We start from the raw sequence: 19,676 nt of genomic DNA on the forward strand, positions 1-19,676 counted from the left end.
CATTAAAAAAATCAATTTTATATGTATAGAGTTTCTTATAGACAAGGGTTTTAGCTGAACTTGAGGTCTAGTTCAGCTTGATTTTAAATGCACAATTGATGACTTGGACACTTCAAGATCACCAAAGATCATTATATAAAAATTTAACCAGAGACACGTTTTAAATACATAAATGATCATCTCCCGGGATACCAGATTTTTGCGTACATCATCGACGTATGATCATGGATCAATGTATAATAAAATATAAATAAATGATCAATATATAAAAACTACATCATATAATACAAAGATTGCCGCGTTAAGTAAAAATATAACTAAAACATTTTTAATTATGCATTAAATTATTTGGTACTTCAATAAAAAAACGTATATCTAACAAGAATGAGTGCACAAGAAAAGGTTGCTGCAAAAATGTTGCTAGGAATGTGTTGAGCAACACTTATTGGTGCTGGCAACACATTGATGTTGCAAAAGGCTCAGCATGCAAAGCTTTTTTGCTTTTAATGAGAAGATAGCTAAATTAAATAATTTGGTAATTCGATATAAAAACGTATGTCTAACAAGAATGAGTGCACAAGAAAAGATTGCTAGAAAAATGTTGCTAGGAATGTGTTCAGCAAGACCTACTAGTATTGGCAACACATTAATGTTGCAAAAAGCTCAGCATGCAAAGCTTAATCTATTGTCTAATAACTCCTTTTAAATTTGTATATGTTATAAAATGTTTTAAATTTTATATATAAAATACAATCGATTTTCTTTTAAAGAACCTTTCATAATAAACAAAGATATATACACCAATTGTTAATAATATTTATAAGCAACTATTTCTGTCAGTGCCAAAAGCCAAGCGCATTCTTGAATGCAGACAGTTTTGCAGTTGACCTTGCATTGGAAGTCTTTAGCTGTCACAGAATGTGACTTGGCCGAGGCTTCTTCTTCGGCTCCACCAAGAGTCTTCTTTCTGGTTTTGGCCTGGTCTTGCATTTAAACGGATTTAATGGAGACGCCAAGTAGGAGCTAGAGAGAGAGAGAGCGAGGGGAGGCGCTGATTTATTTGGTGCCCGTGCCATGTCGACCAGCATTCGCAATTAGCCTTGTCCAGATGAATCCAAACTGCGGCTGCTGCCAGCAGTCAGTCAAATCGGTCGCAGATCGGTCAGATCGGTCAGATCGGTCAGATCGCTCCAATCCAATGGGTGATGGCGGTAGGCAGTTCCTCAAGGCCTCCCACATAAATCATAATCACATTAGCTGGCCGCCGCGTGCAGAAACCTCTGTTGGTCGCCGGTCACTACTTCCCCGTGGTTAATTGCAAAAATAAATACAAGAAAAGCGTACACAAATTATGTATTATATAAAGCGAGAAACAATTATTAATGGCAAAAGCCAAGACAGTCAGGCAGTCAGTTAGTCAGTTATGGCTTCTGGGGCTGGGGCTGGGGCATTACGAAGTCGAAAAGCTGGCTAACGAGGCGGCACAAAACGCCACCAAATTGCGTGTCCGGCCGAGCGTCCGATTGTCTGTAATTGATAAACTGGCCAAAATGAACCGACTTACCAACTCTGACTGTCCGTCTGGGCTTATTCACCGCAGAGTTTATTAAACAAAAATTTATGTTCACTCCAATTTAAAAACTGCGTTTAATAATCACATTTGTTATTTACTTTATTTTACTTTACTTTACTTACCTTTTATTTAACTTTAATTGAACACTAATAGTTTTAGTTATTAAAAAAATGAACAAATTTAGAGTAGAACTGCCGAAAGATCTATAAAATGTTTTCCTGCCGATGATAATGATCTCCAAAGCTATATTAAATCATTGTCTAAACCTGTGTAAATCAAGTTATGACAGCGTTTTGAGTCCGAGCGTCTATTAAGCATCACGAAGTGATTGATATTTGGTTATTTTACGATTAGCCGGAGGCTACTTTAATATTTCTTAATTATAGATCACAATTTATACGATTATAATGTACTAGTGTACATTTTATCGGTGCTCTAATAATACTTTTCTGAACTGATATAAATTATAAAACCACATTGTTCTTATATTTTATTAAGGAGCAAATCAAGAGAGTTTGCAATTCGTCTAATGAAAATTCCTCATTATTTGCTTATTTTGTGGTTAAATTAAAAGGAAGCAAAAGTATATTATTGCTACTATTATTGGCCACTCGTAGAGTTCTGTTTTAATGTTGCCAATAAGAAAAAGCATGTTTGTTGTATAGGAAGTCAGTCTCTCCGTCTCTCTGTCAGTCAGTCAGCCGGTTGCGATAATTTAAAAATGGGCTCAGCGATTGCGGATTATTAAAAAAGTATTTTTGTGGCCATTAAAACTAATTGGCGGAGGACTGTTTGTTAGCTGTGAATATGAATTGGGCTGTGCGGACTTTGATAGACAAGGTAAACAATGGATATGTCTATGTCGAGATATATATTAGGCTCTCTGGCCCAAACGGAACCCTTGACAAGGTCAAGTGAATTGATCTCGCATCGCCCGAGGCGGCGGACAAAACGATCTCAAAGTCTCGTTTTAATGATGTGCCAGATTCGGGGCTCCTACATGGTTTCATTTACACGACAACTCTTGAGATTGGATCGCTCGATGGTTGTTTGGATGGATGGATGGCTGCAGATGTGGATGTGGATGTGGATGCCCTTTTATGGCAGAACGAACGTGGCCCGTTGGCGCGAACTTGCCTGTCATCTGCTACAAATCAGCTGTCATAAACCCGATCCGATCCGAGTCAGCCTTTTCGGTAATTTTTACAATCACTTTCGAAAAACCCAACTAACGCCAAAAAGTCTTTGATAATGATCATTGCCACTCGACATAGCGATGAAGAAGATTGAGAATTGAGACCAACAGAGAGGATGTTACAGTGTTTACTTTGGGTTCAGAGATATTCAGATATTATGGGTTGTATAACCTATTTTTCTGGTTCAAACATATTCAAAACAGAGGCATTATACATTAATATATATAATTGTATATTTAATATATTTTAATTTTTAATCTTTATGTGTTTCCAACAATATTTAGCTAAAAATCCATAACAAATATATACTTTTAGACAATAAATTAGTTATCTATGTTAGACTTCTGCAACATCTACGTTTTCCTTGGCAGCAAAAATTAATGTTACTAACCATGTTCTTAGCAACGTTTATCTATATTTCTGTGTTGCGCAGCATTTTCTTAGCAACATTTTCTTCTGCCTACTGCCCTGTTTAATTTAAGTATTCAGTAATTTATACGTTTTTAATGAGAAAATGTAACTTAACATGTCCTGGCTCCTTTTCATTTCATTACAATGCTTTGAGTACCGGATTTCCCACAGTCGTCATAATAGCTTGAAGCTTTTCAATTTGTTTATAGATATACTAAAATATAAAAAAGTAAATGCAAAATTAATAAATATACAATTTTCTTGTAATGCTGAATCTTTAAACATTATCTATACTATAGTTAATGATGGAAAAGCCAGTTTATAAGCTAAATTAACAGCACTGAGAAGAAGGTAACCAGCGATTGCCTCCGATTGGGAAATCCACAATTAAAACTCGAGAGGATCGCGCGCGCTCTATTGCTTGCAAAGCCATTCACCTGGCAAGGTGGATAGGTGAGGTCGGGTTAGGTGGGCACTGCGGCGATATCATTAGAATGTACAGCGTATTCATCTGCATGGCTATCATCATCCACAGCTAACCGCTTTCTGGTATTTCCCCCACTCTCTGGCAGGTGGTCCGAGCGGCCAAACAGAAGCTCAGCGACTATGCCTCCGAGACGCTGACCAGTGTGTCCAAGTACTTCTCCCACCTGCACGGGCTGCTTCAGGTGGCCGAGCAACGGGTCATCGAGGAGTTGCGAGAGTCCAGTCTGCCGCCCCAAATGGAGCTCAACGAAGCCATGGGCACACTGAGCGTCTACGAAGCATTGATCAAGGTGGGTTTGCGGGTAATCCCATATATGTACATACCAATTTCCTCACTAACATTTCCCTTTCCATGCTGATAGCACTTGATGCAATATCTGGATAATGGTTCAGAGACCAAAATGGGCGTGCCCAACAATATACGACTAGAGGAGATCATCAATCTGGTTGAAGAACATCTCCAGAAGATACCCAACACAGTGCAGATAAGTCAGATCAAGATAAATCCCTATCGGTGAGTTTTATACCTTTTCAATATCAGATTTTATTTGATAATCATAATTATTTTCTATAACTTTTTAGCATTTATAGTGAACACATCGATATACCCAGCATAATTAAACAAAAGTTCAAGTGTAAATTCATAGATCCCAATATTAAGGTCAGCTTTAAGACCGATTTCGAGTGTAATAGCACCATCTCCAGCATCAACAACGCAGGCATTACATTCTCCCTGAGCTCCAGTTGTGGCAAGGAGAACGATACATGGTCCAGTGTCAACGGACCTCGACAGCAGCAGCATCAGCAGCAACCGTTCAGCGAGAAAGACCACTTCAACTCGATGTCAAATTCCCAAAGACGACAGTCAAATAAGTCAAGCATCAACTCTATTGCGGGCATAATCGATAGTTTTCAGCAAAGGAATCATCATCAGCTGGACTTTGTGGACAGCTTCTTGGCCTTGGATATTGCCAAGCCCAATAATACAACCAGGGGTCCTGAAATAGTAGACTGGATTAAAACCGATGTCCTGGTAAAAGTGCGCTTCATCAACTCACCGGAGGACTTCTACGTACAGGGCGTTCAGGCGGCCCAGCGAGTTCGCGAGGAGCTAGAGACTTTTGCACAGTCTCTTACAGTCGGTCACTGCAATCCCCCGGAGATTGTGGTGGGCCAGCATTACATCATCTTTCACCAAGATCAGAAACGCTATTATCGGGCCATGGTCAGCCAGAAGATGGCCACACAGGACACCTACAAGATCTTGTTGCCTGACATTGGTCTCTACGTCGAGATGCACAATAGCCAGTGAGTATAAATTGAGTTCATTTTATTTCTGCGGTTAGTAATTTCATTATTTTTTAAACAGATTCCGAGAAATGCCGCAGCACCTGTCCCATATTCCATATTCCGCCGTACACTGCAGACTCAGTGAGCTTATGCCCGGATTGGGCCCAAATTCGGAGTGGGCTCCCGAGGCCATCACCCATTTGAAGCAGATAGTAAAAAAGTAAGAGGTTCATCCTAGGGTAGGGTGCTCCTTTTCTAGGATATATATCAGTACTGTATCATTTGACACGAAACTAGATATTGTAAATTTGCTATAGTGTGCGAAAAATATATATTCTGTTTGATATATCCCACAAACAAAATTGGAAAAAGACCACAAGTTTAATACAGTTTTTGGTAAATTGTTAACATCAATATTTTAACGTTAAATTCAATATCATTCGATATTTACAATTTTGTAATCAATCAAAGTATACGATATTTTTGCTAAATTGATATTGATATTTGATATATTGGAACAATATAATATGAAAACAAATTTAGTAAAATATTTGGTAAATCGTTGAAATTCATATTTTTACTTAAAATGAAGTTTTTTTTTTTTGTATTGGAACGTTAAATTCTATACATATCAACACTTATATATATTTTTCAAGGTTTTCTCTCGCGATATGTGTATAAAAATCCCTTTCGTTTCACCTCTAAACCATCTTCCTTACTTGCAGCAATTCCGTTCACCTGATCGTCAAAAAGGCTCTGTCCCATGGTCTCCACGAGGTGGATCTGATCACCAAAAATTACAACACTAACATCTCGATATGCAAGTCTTTTTTATACTCTGGCTTAGCCCGATCTCGGTGCGGACGTCCTCCGGCCGTTGTCCTGAAATTATTGCAGCAAGACGCACCGAACAATCTCCGTCTGCCCAGACCAAAACTTCAGATTGGAGATGTGTTCATGATCCAAATGGTGCATGTGGAGCATCCGCAAGAGTTTTATGTGATGCGCCACGACCTTGAGGGTGAGCGGTGCCTGAAGCAGAGCAAGCTGCAAAGATATATGGATTTCCTGAACCTCAGCACGCTGGAGCACATCTTTCTAGGACGCCTGCATCTTGGCTGCGTGGTGCAGTTAAGTGATGGCCAATGGAAACGCGCTAGCATCGAGGAGATACTGTTCGATGGTGAGTGTTACCTCTTCAAGAAATAAACTTTAATATAAAATTATTCGTTATAGGATACGTTCTTGTCCGCCTGGTGGACGATGGCCCCTGCCAGAAAATGTTCTGGGACAAATTATTCGTGCTGCCATCTGAGTTCTGGGAACCGGAGCGAACAATCAGGTGCCGCTTGGCGGATGTAGAGACCCTGCAAAATTTGTCCTATGTGTGGACTCCAGAGGCAACGGCCTTCTTTAAGCAGCTCACCTCGAATCCCAAGTTGCACATAGAAGTGATCAACTTCACCGACGATGTGGTCTATGTGGCGCTGAGATACACGCGCGGTTCTGAGACAACAAACGTTGCCGTCCAAATGGTCGCCCAAGGACATTGTACATCCAGTGGGGAGAGCAGCCGAATTTTCACGAACACACAAAGTGTTTTGCAAAGATCAATGCTCCTTGATGCCGACACCCGCCGATTTCTCGATCGGCAGAGGGTGAAGGCGATGGAGCTGACACCCTTTCGTGAGCCGGAGGCAGAAGATGAGGACCGCAACAAGCGGGTAAAAGTGAAAGTTCTCTACATCCGGCATCCGCATGAGTTCTATGTCACCCTGCCCCAGTTTCTGTCGCAAATCGAACACCTGCAAAAGACTGTGCAGACGGCGGCGGAAGCCATATGTAAGGAGCAGGTGCCCCGGACCGATTGGAAAGTGGGCGATATGTGCTTTGTCAAAGTCCAGGCTCAGTCCGACTTGGACACCCTTTGGCATCGAGGCGTGGTAACGAACGTCAGTTCATCTTGCCGCTACCATGTCCTCTTGCGGGATTTCGGCCAGGTGGTAGAGGATGTGCCCCCGAACTGCATAACCAAAATAGACGAGCCCAATTTGAGAGTTTCCAGCAGCGCCTATCGATGCCATTTACACGGCGTCCAAGCTGTGGGCACCGAGTGGAGCTCCGAGGCCATTGATTTCTTTAAGGATCAGCTGCAGCACTACGATCAGGTCTATTTGATGAGTCAGGGTTCTACGGATAAGTCTCAGAGCGTGATTGTCTGGGGCTCGCGTACCGTGGTCCCCGGACCCTTTTCGCCCGCTCGTATCAAATTTGTGAATATAAACAAGAAACTCTTAAAGGCGAACTTGGCCACGAAGAATATAAACGATAACCAACAGCTGATGATGGACAATGCCAGCATTTCCTCTCGCGGCACCACTACCGCCAGGGACATGAAGGCAATACAATCCTGGGTGAATAGGATTGATAAATCCACCAACGTTTGTAGTCGGATCGATGCGCCCATAGTGCAGACGGGCTTCGTGTACAATGAGGATATGCCACCAATTGAACTGCTCCATGATTTGGCGAAGGACCAAGTAACGACTGGACAAACTGTACCACCTGCTGGTTGGACGACTCCACGCAAGTGCGACAAGACCATCTTCACGGCCATTGCCACGAACGTGAACTACGAGGGAAGCATCTATTTGAGCTTGGGTAGCGACAAACCCTACTTGGAGCACATCCGAACGCTGCTGGAGCAACACTACAAACCATTGATGGAGAAGCAGCAGGAAGAGAATCGATCCTACGCCTACGAGGTGGGCCAACCGGTGCTGGCCACCTATCACATGGACGGCCTGCTCTATCGCGGCATAGTACAGAGTCCGCGAAACAAGCATGATCAGTACACGGTTTACTATGTGGACTATGGTAACTTGGAAAAGGTCAAGGCAGACGAAATGCTGCCATATGCTCCCTTCCCGCAATTGAATGCCATGTGCTGGCTAGTTAGCATTGACGGGGTTCGACCAAAGAACGGAAAGTATACAGTGAAGCAGATGGATACGATGCATCACCATCTGGTCATGAAGCTAAGCAGTGTGCGTGTGGTGGAGCCCAAGGGGGTAGGGGCCAGTACCCTGCCCACCTGCCAAATCAAGGTGGGAAACGTAGACATAGCCACCATGATGATTGACTCAGGTATTGCAATTCCAACGGAAAGCCCCCAACAGAGCAGCACTAAGAAATCCACTTCACAACAAGAGGCATTCCCGGCGTTCAGTACCTTTGGCAAATTGGAAAAGCCTCATCGTAGAAACGAAACCAATTTGTCTTTACACCAGCCGCTGGCTAAGAAGAAGTATATGGTTAACAGCGAGGAGGTGAATCGCTTTGAAAACGACCAGGATTTCGATTGCGAGCAGGCAGCACAGGAGATGCACCTCAGCAACAGCTACGATTTCGGCGACTCAGACGGACGTTCTGGAGAGCGTCAGACAAAAGGATTCAAAATTGAAGACGATGAGGACGAGAAGAACACAGATTGTGCTGTTTACGAAATGGACATCGATATTGATGGCGAAGAATCCACCGATACCACCGGCGTTACCACCAGCGATACCACCAGCGATGAAATGGAATTGGAGCCGCTCAACGTTTCATCGTTTTATCAATTGCAACGACGCATTGAACTGCGCCATAAGGTGAGTGTGGGATACTAGATTCGAATTCCATTTATCTTCTTTCTTTTCTGCACAGGAAATGAAAAAAAATGTTTCCTTCTCGCCAAAGGACACATCTTCGCAGAGATCTTACTTTGATGGCAGCAACAGCTTCAAGACGCTCAGTCTTCCCAATGGCATCAGGGAGTTCGAGTGCAGCGTGGACAATGTGCTCTCCGCTATAGAGCTGCAGATAGCTCCGTATCTCACCGAATTTACCAAGCACGAACTAAGTCTGGACAAGGAAACGAGTCTTTTGATCAAAGAGGCGAATGCCCTCTCGAGTCCCAAGGCGAACGACTTGTGCCTGGCCTGCTACTCAAAGGATAAGCGATGGTATCGGGGCATTGTTAAGGAGATCCAGGATAGCACTCAGCTGGCCACCGTATTCTATATTGATTTTCACGATACCGAGCAGGTGCCGTACACACACCTTAAGGAGATGCCCAACCAATTGTACATCTTTCCGCTGCGCTCCTTCCGCGTCAAGTTGCACGGCGTGAAGAGGAACCGGAACATTGAGGACCAGAAAGTGCGCCATTGTCTACGAGATTGCCTCTGCAACTATCCGCGGGTCTATGCCCGAGTCCACTATCCTTTCAATTTCCATGTTAACAAAAGCCCCCATTCTGACGCCGGCGAGTATGATCTCATCGAGGTGGAACTGTTTGAGAACAGGCACAAAAGGAAGCTGGTCTATCAGTCGCTTATCGATAGTCGAATGTTAATACCCAAGAAAAAGAACTAAAGTAGCAAGAAGTTACAAAAAATATGATCCTATTATATCCGTTATCAGCGTTTAGAAAATGCGCGCTTTAATTTCATTCATTATATTATCTTACATAATTGAATATGTATCAGTATTATTTCCGATTCAATTTCTTCTATTAATAAATAATACAAAATTTAGTTATAATATATTTGGATACATCTTTCTTAATTTTACCGTATAAACAGTAAGTTAACTAATTCTAGAGAAAAAATCCGATATGATGTATCCAAAAGTGGGACAAGTTTGCGTAGAAACGGAAGAACATGTCTAGATTGACTCGGCTGTTGATGCTTATCCATTCAATAGGCAGCTTGAGTCTGATTTCAAATTCAGATATCGACTTTATTAATTCCACCCTCCGGCCAACGGTAAGAAATAAAATATACTAGATTGAAATCCATAATTGTTTTGTAATTATACATAAATTGAATTTATTTCCTCCATAGAATGGTTGTTTCTTTCCATTAGTTCTCATTGAAATTTTTGTATTGTAAGTTGTAAATATTTTAAAATTGTTTTTGTTTTCATTTGTTTGTTTTCGTTATTATTATTATTATAATAATGCTTGAATGCATGTATGTATTATGAAATTTCATTTATACTTAATGTTGTGTTCACTTAATGCTAGAAATTTTAACTAATTGCTGCATTAAACCATTGAAACAATCTTTGTTTTTTCTTTAAATATAGCCTAGAGAAGTTGCAACTACTATAAATGAAAATACGCTACGTACATCGAAATTGTTTATCCCAATATGACAGTTGTGTTCGCTTACGTTCGATTGCTGTTGTTCAATTAGAAAAATACAAATTATATAACAAGTTTCTCAGATGGGTCTTCGTTTTGTTTGTCTGCGTAATGTGTGTGTCCTTCGCTTAGAATGTGCTCGAAAGGTGTTAAAACCAATTGTGGCTAACTTAGATTAACTAGCACGCATGCGTACATCAAATAATAGGCTTAATGCGAACTAAGAACTACGGAAATAAAAATTAAAATTATATCGTGGCATATATAGTAGTAATTAATCGATGTATATTGCACTGAACTAGGTATGCACGCCATTTCGCTAAATAAATCTATAACCTAAATGGGATTAAAGCGGCTGAGGAAGAGGTGGATATGGGAAAGAGAGAGGAACACTTTCACATTTAGCTACGTTACGATCTTAAACCACATCCAAAAATGTATGATTAGTAAAATGTAATTATTGTGATAATTGTTGTTTCTCGTCTGCTCTTTCAACAAGAGTTGGCATTCGCATATAGTTCGATAAGTAATACTAATTTGTTGTTTTGTTTTCATTTGTCGTTATAACCACAGACACACATTATTACACACAGAGAAGAGTCAATGAACAGCTACCTAGATTAATGATTATATTAAACTTTAGTTTGATTACCAACCCACTCCCTCCTCTTAGCTCTTAGACCTCCACGGTGAACGGGTCGCGCGAGTGATGGATCTTCAGATGCTTGTTGTGGTTGGTCTTGGTGGTGGAGCTCTTGCCGCAAATGGTGCAGGTGAAAGGTCGCTCGCCGGTATGCATGCGCCGGTGCTCGATCAGATAGTAGTGCCGATGGAAGGACTTGTCGCATTGGTCGCAGGTAAACTTCTTGGTGCCGTGGTGCTCGCGGCGGTGCCGCATGTAATTGTACTTGCGGATGAACTTGCAACCGCAGTACTCGCACGTGTACGGCTTGATCTGCTTGTGCGCGTTGATGTGGTTCTTGAAGTCTAACTCGCGCACAAACGCCTTCGGGCAGTACTCGCACTTGAAGGGCTTGGCCGTCCGATTGGCGTGGACCCACGAGTGGATCTTGAGATTCCATTTAGTGGAGAAGCTCTTGTTGCAGATGGCGCAGTCGTACTGCGGCTCCGTCGAGTGCGTCGCCATGTGGGCCTTGATCGATGTCTTGGCGAAGATCTGCTTGCACATGGGGCACTCCATCGGCTCGGCGTAGTCAAACTTGTCTGAGTGCGCCAGCCGGATGTGGCGGCGCAGCGAGTTGGCGTGTACAAATCGGTCACAGCAATAAGGGCAGCATTTCGGCTTCAGGTCGTGCGTCTCCTTGTGCCAGAGGAAACGCGCCTTTGAGGGCAGAACCTCGCCACAGTGGCACACGTACTCCTTCTTCCGCACCATCACCTTGGTGTGCCTCTTGCGGTGCTGCGTCAGATTCGAGTAGCGCTTGAACTTTTTACCTGAGCATTCGACAAATAGAGTTTGAGTTAGTAAATGCTTCTGTGTATGTTAGATTAGTATACATACCGCATATCTTGCACTTAAGCGGCGTCTGGCCCGTGTGCATCCGCATGTGCTCGACGAGGGCGCTCCGCACCACGAACTTCTTATCGCACACGTAACAGCCGAACTCCTTCCAGCCCAGATGCCGCTTCAGATGCAGGGAGAAGTTCTTCCAGCGGTAGAACTTCTTGCCGCAGGTGAAACACTCGGCCGGATGCTCGGTGAGATGGGCGTCATAAAGCTTAACGGAGGGGAAGTCAGTCCGGCAGACATAGCACAGGAAGATCGACTTCTCCATGGCCTTCTGCTCCAGTTCGCTGAGGTTGTTGCGCTCCTGGCCCAGCTTCGATTCATTGTAGGCGATAAGCATGCGATAAAGCGCCGCCAGCTTTGCAGCCGGCGTTGTCATGGCCAGCGGCGGCAGTGGGGACGACTTCTCGAATAGCTGGCTAGGTGGCTTAAAATCGCCGTCTAAATCAGCATCGCCCTCGCCGCCGATGCCCAGGAGCTCAGAGTCCTTCACATCCGACAGCAGATCAGCTGAACTGGCGTGGCGCATTTGCTCGACTTCAGGTTTCTCCGTACACTGCTCCTGCTTAATCTTCACAATGCCATCCTTTGAGTCCTCCTGCAGAGCCTCATCCGCTTGCAGCAGCAACTGGGCATGATGCTGCTGAGGCAGCATCGGTTCACTGACCTGCGGCTGGGTACAGATGAGCCGTCGATTTTGACGCACATAGTTATGGTCGCTAATCATGTGGGCATTCCGCTCCTTGAGCTTCTCGTAGATGGTATCGCAATGGGGGCACTTGTAAAGCTTACGGCGATGTGTTTTTCGCTGGGCGAGAGCAGCCGCCGCCTCCGCTGCCGCTTCAGCGGCAGCCCTAGATGTCGAAGCTATTGGTGGTCCTGCCAGCAAAGCCGATGACGTGGAAGTGGAGGAGGTGGCCACAGTTGGGACGATATCCGTTAGCTGGCTCTTCCTAGAGCTAGATGAGGCCTCATCATCAATCGCATTGAAGTCGAAGCTGCAATTGTTTGAAGAGGAATCATTATTTTTTCACATTTCAATTAATCATACAGTTATGCATAATGAATGAGAATAAAAACTTAAAGGTAACGATGGTGTCACTCTCTGTGAAATCGGAAATTCTTCTTACCGCTTATGCTCCCTCTGCTGAGCGCCGCTGAGATCCTGAGCCGGGTAATAGTCCTGCCGCCAGTCAGGGTTGTAGCCTCCAGAGAATTGGTTCCTAAAGTAACGCTGCGAAATGTCCCCATAAACCTGTACAAATAATAGAAATAATAATAAAATACATATTAAATAAATAAATTTATAACCCGAAAGACCGTAAAGCGGTTCTACTTACCGATTCACTCCAGGAGTTTTCGATGTCACAGTTGCTCTCCTGCTCGGAGATCTCACCCTTGGCGGGCATCTTTTCATCGGTACGAATGTTGAGGCCACCCACCAAACTGCTCTCCGTGCCAGCACCGGCGAACGAGGATGAGGTGGTGGATGTGGAGGCGGAGGCTGACGGTAGGTTGCTGCTGCTGCTTAGCTGCTCCCGCTTGCAGGTGTCCAAGTCCAAATACTTTGCTTCCTCGTCCAGCGTGGCTGCAACGCTGCAGCAATCGACGGCCGCCAAGGCGGCATTGAAGTTGGTGGGCTGGTGACTAACCACATCCGTGTGGCTATGGTTGGAGGACACTCCCGACGCTCCAGCTCCTTCTGCCTGGTTCTGTGGATCGTTCTCCTGTTCCTGCTGGTACCACTGCAGCGACTGCGTCTTGGCCACACGGAACGAGGCATTCATCGAGTCGTGGTCCATGGAATTGCTGGAAGAGGAGGCCAAAGTAGCTGCATTGGTGGCATCGCTTGCACCATGCTGTTGCTGCTGCTGGTGCTGCCTGGAGAAGGCATTGAAAGGATAGGTTGCCGTGGTGACCGTGCTGGTGGTCTGTTGGTAAAGGAAGTTAAAGTCCGGCGGCTGCAGACCTGCCTGCAACTGGGCCGCTGAGGAGGCGTAGGAAGACGACGAGGATATCACAATCTCATCTACCTCCAGGTTTGTGTTGTCCGGCAGAATATATTCATCGCCAGGCTTTAGCGCCGCCTTGGAGCTGATGGTGGTGCTGCTGCTTGCGAAAACGGATCCTGCCGATGGGAATCCCGTACTGGCATTCACCACGAACGTGGTACTGGACGCTGCCAGCGGTGGCGGCTGCTTGGAGTTGGCAAACTCCAGCAGCACCCGGGCATCGTCATCGTTGACCGCCGAATGGTGGTGCTGGGCCTGGTTGCGGTTGGTAGTTAGGTGCTTCTCCAAAATGCTGCTGCTGCTGCTGTTTGCCGCCGGAGCCTCCGGAGTCTCACTTTTTACCTGCACCTGCCCCAGATCTCTTGATATGGATGCGTTGCTGCTGGAAGAGGAAGATGGAGAGGTGTCAGTCTTTTTTGTTGTCGTCTCCGTCGCCGTAGCCATTGCTGTCGCTGGTGCAGATGCGGTTGCCTTTGGTTTGATGACTAATTTCTTGGGTCCGCGACTCTGGGCAGGAGTGGAGAAGCGCTGCGGTAGCAGCATCGTGTTGGGCTCCACCTCGACCTTCATGAGCGGCGGCTCGTTGGGATCCTCGACGGGTGCCTCTTCAGCCGACGGGTGTCGTTGCTGTCGCTGTCACTGTGCTGGCCATGCGAATGACGCTGGTAGTGCCATGCTCCAAGCTGGGCTTCTGCTCTAGCTGCTGCGCTGCCTCGTTGTCGTCGTACTCGTCCAGGGGCTCCTCCTTCTCCACCTTGACGAAGGGAATGGGAACTGCAGCGGCAAAGGGACGTCCTGCCCCAATGCGACTGGAGGCCACAATGTTGCCCATCAAATCGAGGTACTCATTCATATTGAGCGGCACATCGCTGAGCACTGTAATCCGATTCTTCTTGGACTTCGTCGTGGTCGAGGTGGAGTTCGAGGCGGAATTGGAGGCCGAATTGGAATGGGTATCCGTCAGATTGCTGGACGTGGCAGCAGCGGATTCTGCAGCCGCAGAACTGGTAGAGGGACCTGTGCAAAGCGCAGGTGCAGTTGTTGATGTCGTGGATAGCGAGTCGGGCTTGCGCTCCGTTTCCTGCTCACTCTCGCAGCCACTGCTAATAAACTCGTCCCCGACGCGCTTGGTGCTTCGCTTGGGCTTGGCCTTTCGCGATTTTTTCGTTGTCTTATTCATATTCCGGCTGCGACTGCAACTGCGGCTATTCTCCTCCCGCTCATCGTCTCCGTCTACCTCCTCCTCTGGCTGAGCTTTGCCGTCGTCCTCCTCCTCTTCTTCCTCGTCCTCTTCATCTTCATCGTCATCGTGTATGTGCAGGACACTCGGCGGGGATTGGTAAATGCGCTCGATCACAGAGAACTCACCGTCCTCCTTCTCCACACACTCCACAATATGCTTGGGCGTCTCCTGGACAATAAAGTCACCATTCTCACGCTCCAGATAGTGGGCCACCGGTGATTCCGCAAAGCGCAGCACCGACGAACAGGCGTTGGTCGAGGCTGGCGAGGCGCAGGCCACAGCGGCCGCTGCGTTGAGCAGTGCTCCGAAAGGTGAGTTAGTTTGCCGATTGCTGCGACTACCAGGTGCAGCGGCTGGTCCAGAGTTGGAGCTACAGTTGCTGCTCAAACCCGAACCGTAAGTCTGCATGCTCAGTGACTGCTGATGCTGCAATCTTAAGGATGGCGATGGGGCCAACTGCTGCTGGTGGGTCTGATGCTGCAAATGGGAATGAGGATGAGACTGTGGGTGGCTCTGATGATTCTGCTGATGTTGCCCCAGGCTATGGATCGGTGCCGTTGCCTGTTGTGGCGGCGGTGGTGGTGGGGGATTCAGGAATACTTCCGAATGCGCCTTGCTGGGTTGCTTTCCACCTGCAGCTGATATCGAAGGAGCTGTTGTTGGTGTCGGTGGTGCCAGGGATAGGTTGTGCTGCCCGCTCATTTGGGGTGGCTGTGACTGCTGATGCAGCTGCTGTTGATGTGGCTGCTGCTTGATTTGGTTGTGCTGAGATCGTATTTGACTGATGGCGGCTCCATAGGCGGGAGGTGGTTTCTGGTGAGGCTGCGGCTGCAGCTGGCCTGAAGCTGCCGTCGGCTGTTGCTGCGTAAAGAGCTGCAATTGGAGGGAGTCCGAATTATTATTATTATATTAGTATGGTTGTGACTTAAATTAATTAATTTATGAAATAGGTTGCTGTCTTATTTTATAACAGGCAAAACTCACCTGCAGCGGTGGTGGCGGCGGCAAAGCGGTGGCGTAGGTAAACTTTAGAGGAGACTGCTGATGCTGCTGTTGTGCTGCTGCTGCTGCTGCTGATGGGTAAAGTGCGGCTGCTGCTGATGGCTGGCGAGGAAGTGCTGCTGCGCAACCTGCGGTATTACCAGCGTGGTTGCGTTGGTGCCAGCAACACCACGCCCAAAGCCGGACTGCTGATGCTGCTGCTGGTGATTGAAGCGATAATCCGGAGCGACCAGCGACGACTGGTACAGTGTGGACACGCTGCTTATGGTGGGATGTGCGGATGTGTTGGCTCGCGCCTCAGTCGTGGGCGGTGAGCATTTCAGTGCTTTCATCGGTGGATTGCTCAGATTGCTGCTGCTGCTGCTGGTGCTGCTACTTGCAGAAGGGGATGTGCAGGAGGGTGCCGCGTTGGCGGAGGAGAGCGGCGGCAACGGCGGTGCTGTCGGCACTACGGGCATTACAGCTGATATGGTTTTGGACATCGCTGGCGGGCTGGTGGCCACAACTGGTTTTACATCGCCACTTGGTGATGACAATGTAAAGGCGGTCTTCTCATCTGCCATGCTGGCTTCTCCGCCATCAGACCCACCGCCTCCAGAGCCTCCTGCCATCATAGCGGCCGCCAGGGCGCTGCCCATGCTGTTGTTGCCGCCGCTACCGGCAATCGTCATCTGGACCAGCGCCTTGATCACCTGCTCTTTGGGATGGGTCTCCAGGTGATCGGAGAGATTCATTCCCGCGTGCAGGTACAAGGTGCACACGGGGCACTGGACGCTGTTGTCGACCATTTTGGCGCTTTGGATTGACCTTTGTCTCGCTCTCTCGGTAGCTGCTCCTCTGCGGATCTCTCTCTGGCTGCTCCTGCTCCCTGGATGGCTACCTTCGCTCTCTAGTGCGACGGATCTCTGGATGGGCTGCCGCTCAGAGTCATAAAACAGTGTGTTCAATTGGTGTAGCGGCCATCGTGCTCAATCCTCTGGTGATCCGACTCTGGCAAGCTGCAATGGAGAATGGGAAAAGGAATGTCAGTATGTGAATGCCAGACGTTCGCGGTGCCGCCTGCCCCAGAGCTCTAATCCGCGCTCTGATATCAGTGCCTCCGGTAGGTAAGCTGATACACGAAGAATGCGCCGTTCGGTTATCCGAGGAATGCGTGAAGCGTAATCTTCACACAAACTGGGCCTTCACCAAAGCCAATAAAACTTTGAGGGTGTGGGGGGGTGGAATGGAAGGGAATACTAACTATTAAATGATCAAATCTGGTATCATATTCTTTATATTTTAAATATTTAGGTCAGAAGAAACCATTTTCTTTGAAATTCTTATTACTGTTTTATTATTTAATAAACTATTAAAATTGTTATACTAACTATGGTTACTTTTTAATAAGTTTTTATCAAAACCACTATTTAGAATTTAGTAAATTTGAAATTAATTATTGTTTTGAATAATTGAAAAGAATTATTAGTTGCAAGATTTGAGTGTACAAAACAGAGAAAACAGTTCATGATATTGGACGATATAATATTTTACTTGGAAATTAGAATTTTGAAATAATCAGAACAGCGCAAATATTCATGGAGAATTTTTTCATATTCTTTTACTCTAATTCTGACTCGCACACAATTAATTAGTTTTAGGATTCAGAATCTAAGTTTGTTTTCTTGGTAATAAGGATAAATAACTAACGAATGGCATTATCCTTGTACTGCTAAATTGTAAATGAAGGATAAGGATGCCGTGGAATATCATTAGTGGAATGGTCATTAATCGCCAAGTGGGAAACTTTGAGCAATGGCGGATTGGAATGCCGGCCCCGAGAGGAGGGCGACCACTTCTGGAGCAGCTTTTTTATTCGCTGGAAAAGGGCGACTCGCAAGAGTCACAGGAAATATCGGAAGCGGAGGCAACGACCCAGCCCGATGACGAGTTATTGGCTCTTTTTGTTTCGCCTTTTGCTGCTGCCGCTGCTGGTTCAGCCAACTCTTGCTTTTATTTATAGTACTTTATTTGCTAGCTTTTTTGCTTTTTATTATTTTTGGGTCGGCTGGCTAACTGGCTGAACTTGGGCTCTGCAAGGGTTGCTCGTCCTGACGGAGATGGGCAAAGATGAGAGCAGGACAGGATGATGGGAGGGCTGCACATGTACATCGTGTATAAACAGCGGCAAACAAATGTCTACGTCTGTTGCTATTGATTTTTCCTTTGCATAGGTTACACACTCACACACACCGGCACACTCGCACACACCGCTCACACACAATCGCAACACCTACACCTAAGCACACACACACAAACACCGAACAAAAAACATAAAAGAACAGAAAGTGCGTTGCATTTAATTTCGGGTTCAAGCTAAATGTTAATTCCAACAGCAAACCTTTTTCCACTGTGCGTGTGTCTGCCAGCGTAAGCTTGTGTGTGTGTGTGTTTTAATGTTGCTGATCTTGCCACTTATTGTCTGATTTTTTTCTTTATTTTTTTAACGCTTTTCACTGCTATTTGTGCTTATTATGCTTATTATTACACAGACGCACACGCGATTTAAAAATGCACATATTTCCGCTTTTGTTCGTCACCCATTGGAATCGATTTCGTCCATGGAACGAACGACAATCCACGAGGAGAGGACGCCAGCTAATTACCAGTATCGATCGAGGGAGAAGAGAGTGAGAGAGACAGAGGTAGAGAGCAGACGAGCTGCTCTGGGAGAGAGCCCCTATAGATGTGTGGGGTTATCCTTGAAAAGAGTATGCACCTGCAGCCGCTGGAGAGGAGTAGGACTCCTGGCTCTCTTTCTCGTCGTCGCCTCGTTCAATGACACAGAAATCTTTCCTCTCGTCTTCTGCTTTGTGCACTCCTTCTCCAATATACAAGCGAGCTTTTATATGTGCGAGTACGACTGCGAGGCCATCGCTGCGTTTATCTTCCTCTGTGTGTGTGTGTTGTGTGCGAGCGTGTGTTGGAGTGCGTGCGCGTACGTGTGTATGAGTGCGAGTGCCTCGGCTACACACAAAGTAAAATTTTCAAGCACGTTTTTGTTGCCCTTGGGCCGTATTTTCACTACTACCGCTACGAAAATGGATACAGGCCTCCTTCAACTACAATTTCTCGTGCAAATCAAGCATTTTGGTACACTTTTCACTGGTTTAAAACCGTTTAAATCGTTTTCACCTTGCGACAAGAAAAATTACAACACCAGTAGAGCTGCAAAATTAACGATAACGATAGCGATGTGTTTCAAAGTGGCGATACATCGATAACTTCACTTCCAGGCTAGACGCTAGGTATTTGTTTTTCGAAATACACATTTTGTATTATTTTAAAGTTAAATAATTATAAATATAATTATAAAAAAATTTAACTTCTTTTTATAAAGCAGTGCAGGGCGCATTACAATGTTTACTCTCAAATATAGTCTTTATTGGTAGTCAAAAGTATATGCACAACGATGCACATTTAAACTTCTTTTAGTTGATGTTGACCAATTTCCCAAAAATTTTCTTTTTCGCATAGCTTGATCTTGATCTATGCATGTAAAGTGTCGTATTTACACATAAATTGTTTTAATCTTAAATTTAACTTTATTCAATTTTAATATTGTTTTAAGCGAAAATCTCGTAAGTCCATTTATTAAAATTTATAAAAAATTTGCTTTGGTATTGATGAAGAGTTTCAATTGGCTTGAATTGAGTTTTAATAAACATAATTATATCAAATTATATTCTATATCCAAAATAAAGAAAA

At 45.3% G+C, this 19,676-nt stretch overlaps 3 protein-coding genes across 3 annotated transcripts in view; 1 reads left to right on the plus strand and 2 right to left on the minus strand.

Annotated features, from left to right (window-relative positions):
* Window positions 1–9,544, plus strand: part of qin (tudor domain-containing protein qin) — a 67,351-nt gene extending 57,807 nt beyond the window's left edge. The window contains exons 4-10 of the mRNA XM_086825969.1: window positions 3,753–3,956; window positions 4,029–4,180; window positions 4,249–4,974; window positions 5,036–5,176; window positions 5,682–6,139; window positions 6,193–8,606; window positions 8,662–9,544. Coding sequence (XP_086682095.1) covers window positions 3,753–3,956; window positions 4,029–4,180; window positions 4,249–4,974; window positions 5,036–5,176; window positions 5,682–6,139; window positions 6,193–8,606; window positions 8,662–9,372 — 4,806 coding nt within the window. The 3' untranslated portion in view covers window positions 9,373–9,544. The remainder of the gene's footprint in view (window positions 1–3,752; window positions 3,957–4,028; window positions 4,181–4,248; window positions 4,975–5,035; window positions 5,177–5,681; window positions 6,140–6,192; window positions 8,607–8,661) is intronic.
* Window positions 9,545–9,799: 255 nt separating this feature from the next.
* Window positions 9,800–19,158, minus strand: LOC110188079 (uncharacterized). Its single transcript, XM_020957630.2, has 6 exons — window positions 19,104–19,158; window positions 15,912–16,927; window positions 13,013–15,800; window positions 12,803–12,927; window positions 11,667–12,670; window positions 9,800–11,599 (listed from the first exon to the last, which is right to left on the minus strand). Exons 3-6 carry the CDS (start codon window positions 14,252–14,254, stop codon window positions 10,821–10,823), a joined length of 3,150 nt encoding a protein of 1,049 aa, XP_020813289.2. The 5' UTR covers window positions 14,255–15,800; window positions 15,912–16,927; window positions 19,104–19,158; the 3' UTR covers window positions 9,800–10,820.
* LOC147644675 (uncharacterized) lies at window positions 14,292–16,717 on the minus strand. The gene is made up of 2 exons (XM_086825980.1): window positions 16,070–16,717; window positions 14,292–15,800 (listed from the first exon to the last, which is right to left on the minus strand). Exons 1-2 carry the CDS (start codon window positions 16,715–16,717, stop codon window positions 14,292–14,294), a joined length of 2,157 nt encoding a protein of 718 aa, XP_086682106.1.
* Window positions 19,159–19,676: the final 518 nt, after the last annotated feature.

Source organism: Drosophila serrata, unplaced genomic scaffold (genome assembly GCF_035046125.1).
Source record: "Drosophila serrata isolate PLE 108 unplaced genomic scaffold, ASM3504612v1 contig_119, whole genome shotgun sequence".
NCBI classification, from domain to species: domain Eukaryota; kingdom Metazoa; phylum Arthropoda; class Insecta; order Diptera; family Drosophilidae; genus Drosophila; species Drosophila serrata.

Coding starts and splice junctions, on each gene's coding strand:
- LOC110188079 (XM_020957630.2), bottom strand. CDS start 14,254: ATGAAGGTCGAGGTGGAGCCCAACACGATGCTGCTACCGCAGCGCTTC. Junction 12,928..13,012: donor AAAACTCCTGGAGTGAATCG/GTAAGTAGAACC, acceptor TTATTTGTACAG/GTTTATGGGGACATTTCGCA. Junction 11,600..11,666: donor GCTTAAGTGCAAGATATGCG/GTATGTATACTA, acceptor TCGAATGCTCAG/GTAAAAAGTTCAAGCGCTAC.
- LOC147644675 (XM_086825980.1), bottom strand. CDS start 16,717: ATGGTCGACAACAGCGTCCAGTGCCCCGTGTGCACCTTGTACCTGCAC. Junction 15,801..16,069: donor GCACCAACGCAACCACGCTG/GTAATACCGCAG, acceptor CTCCAATTGCAG/CTCTTTACGCAGCAACAGCC.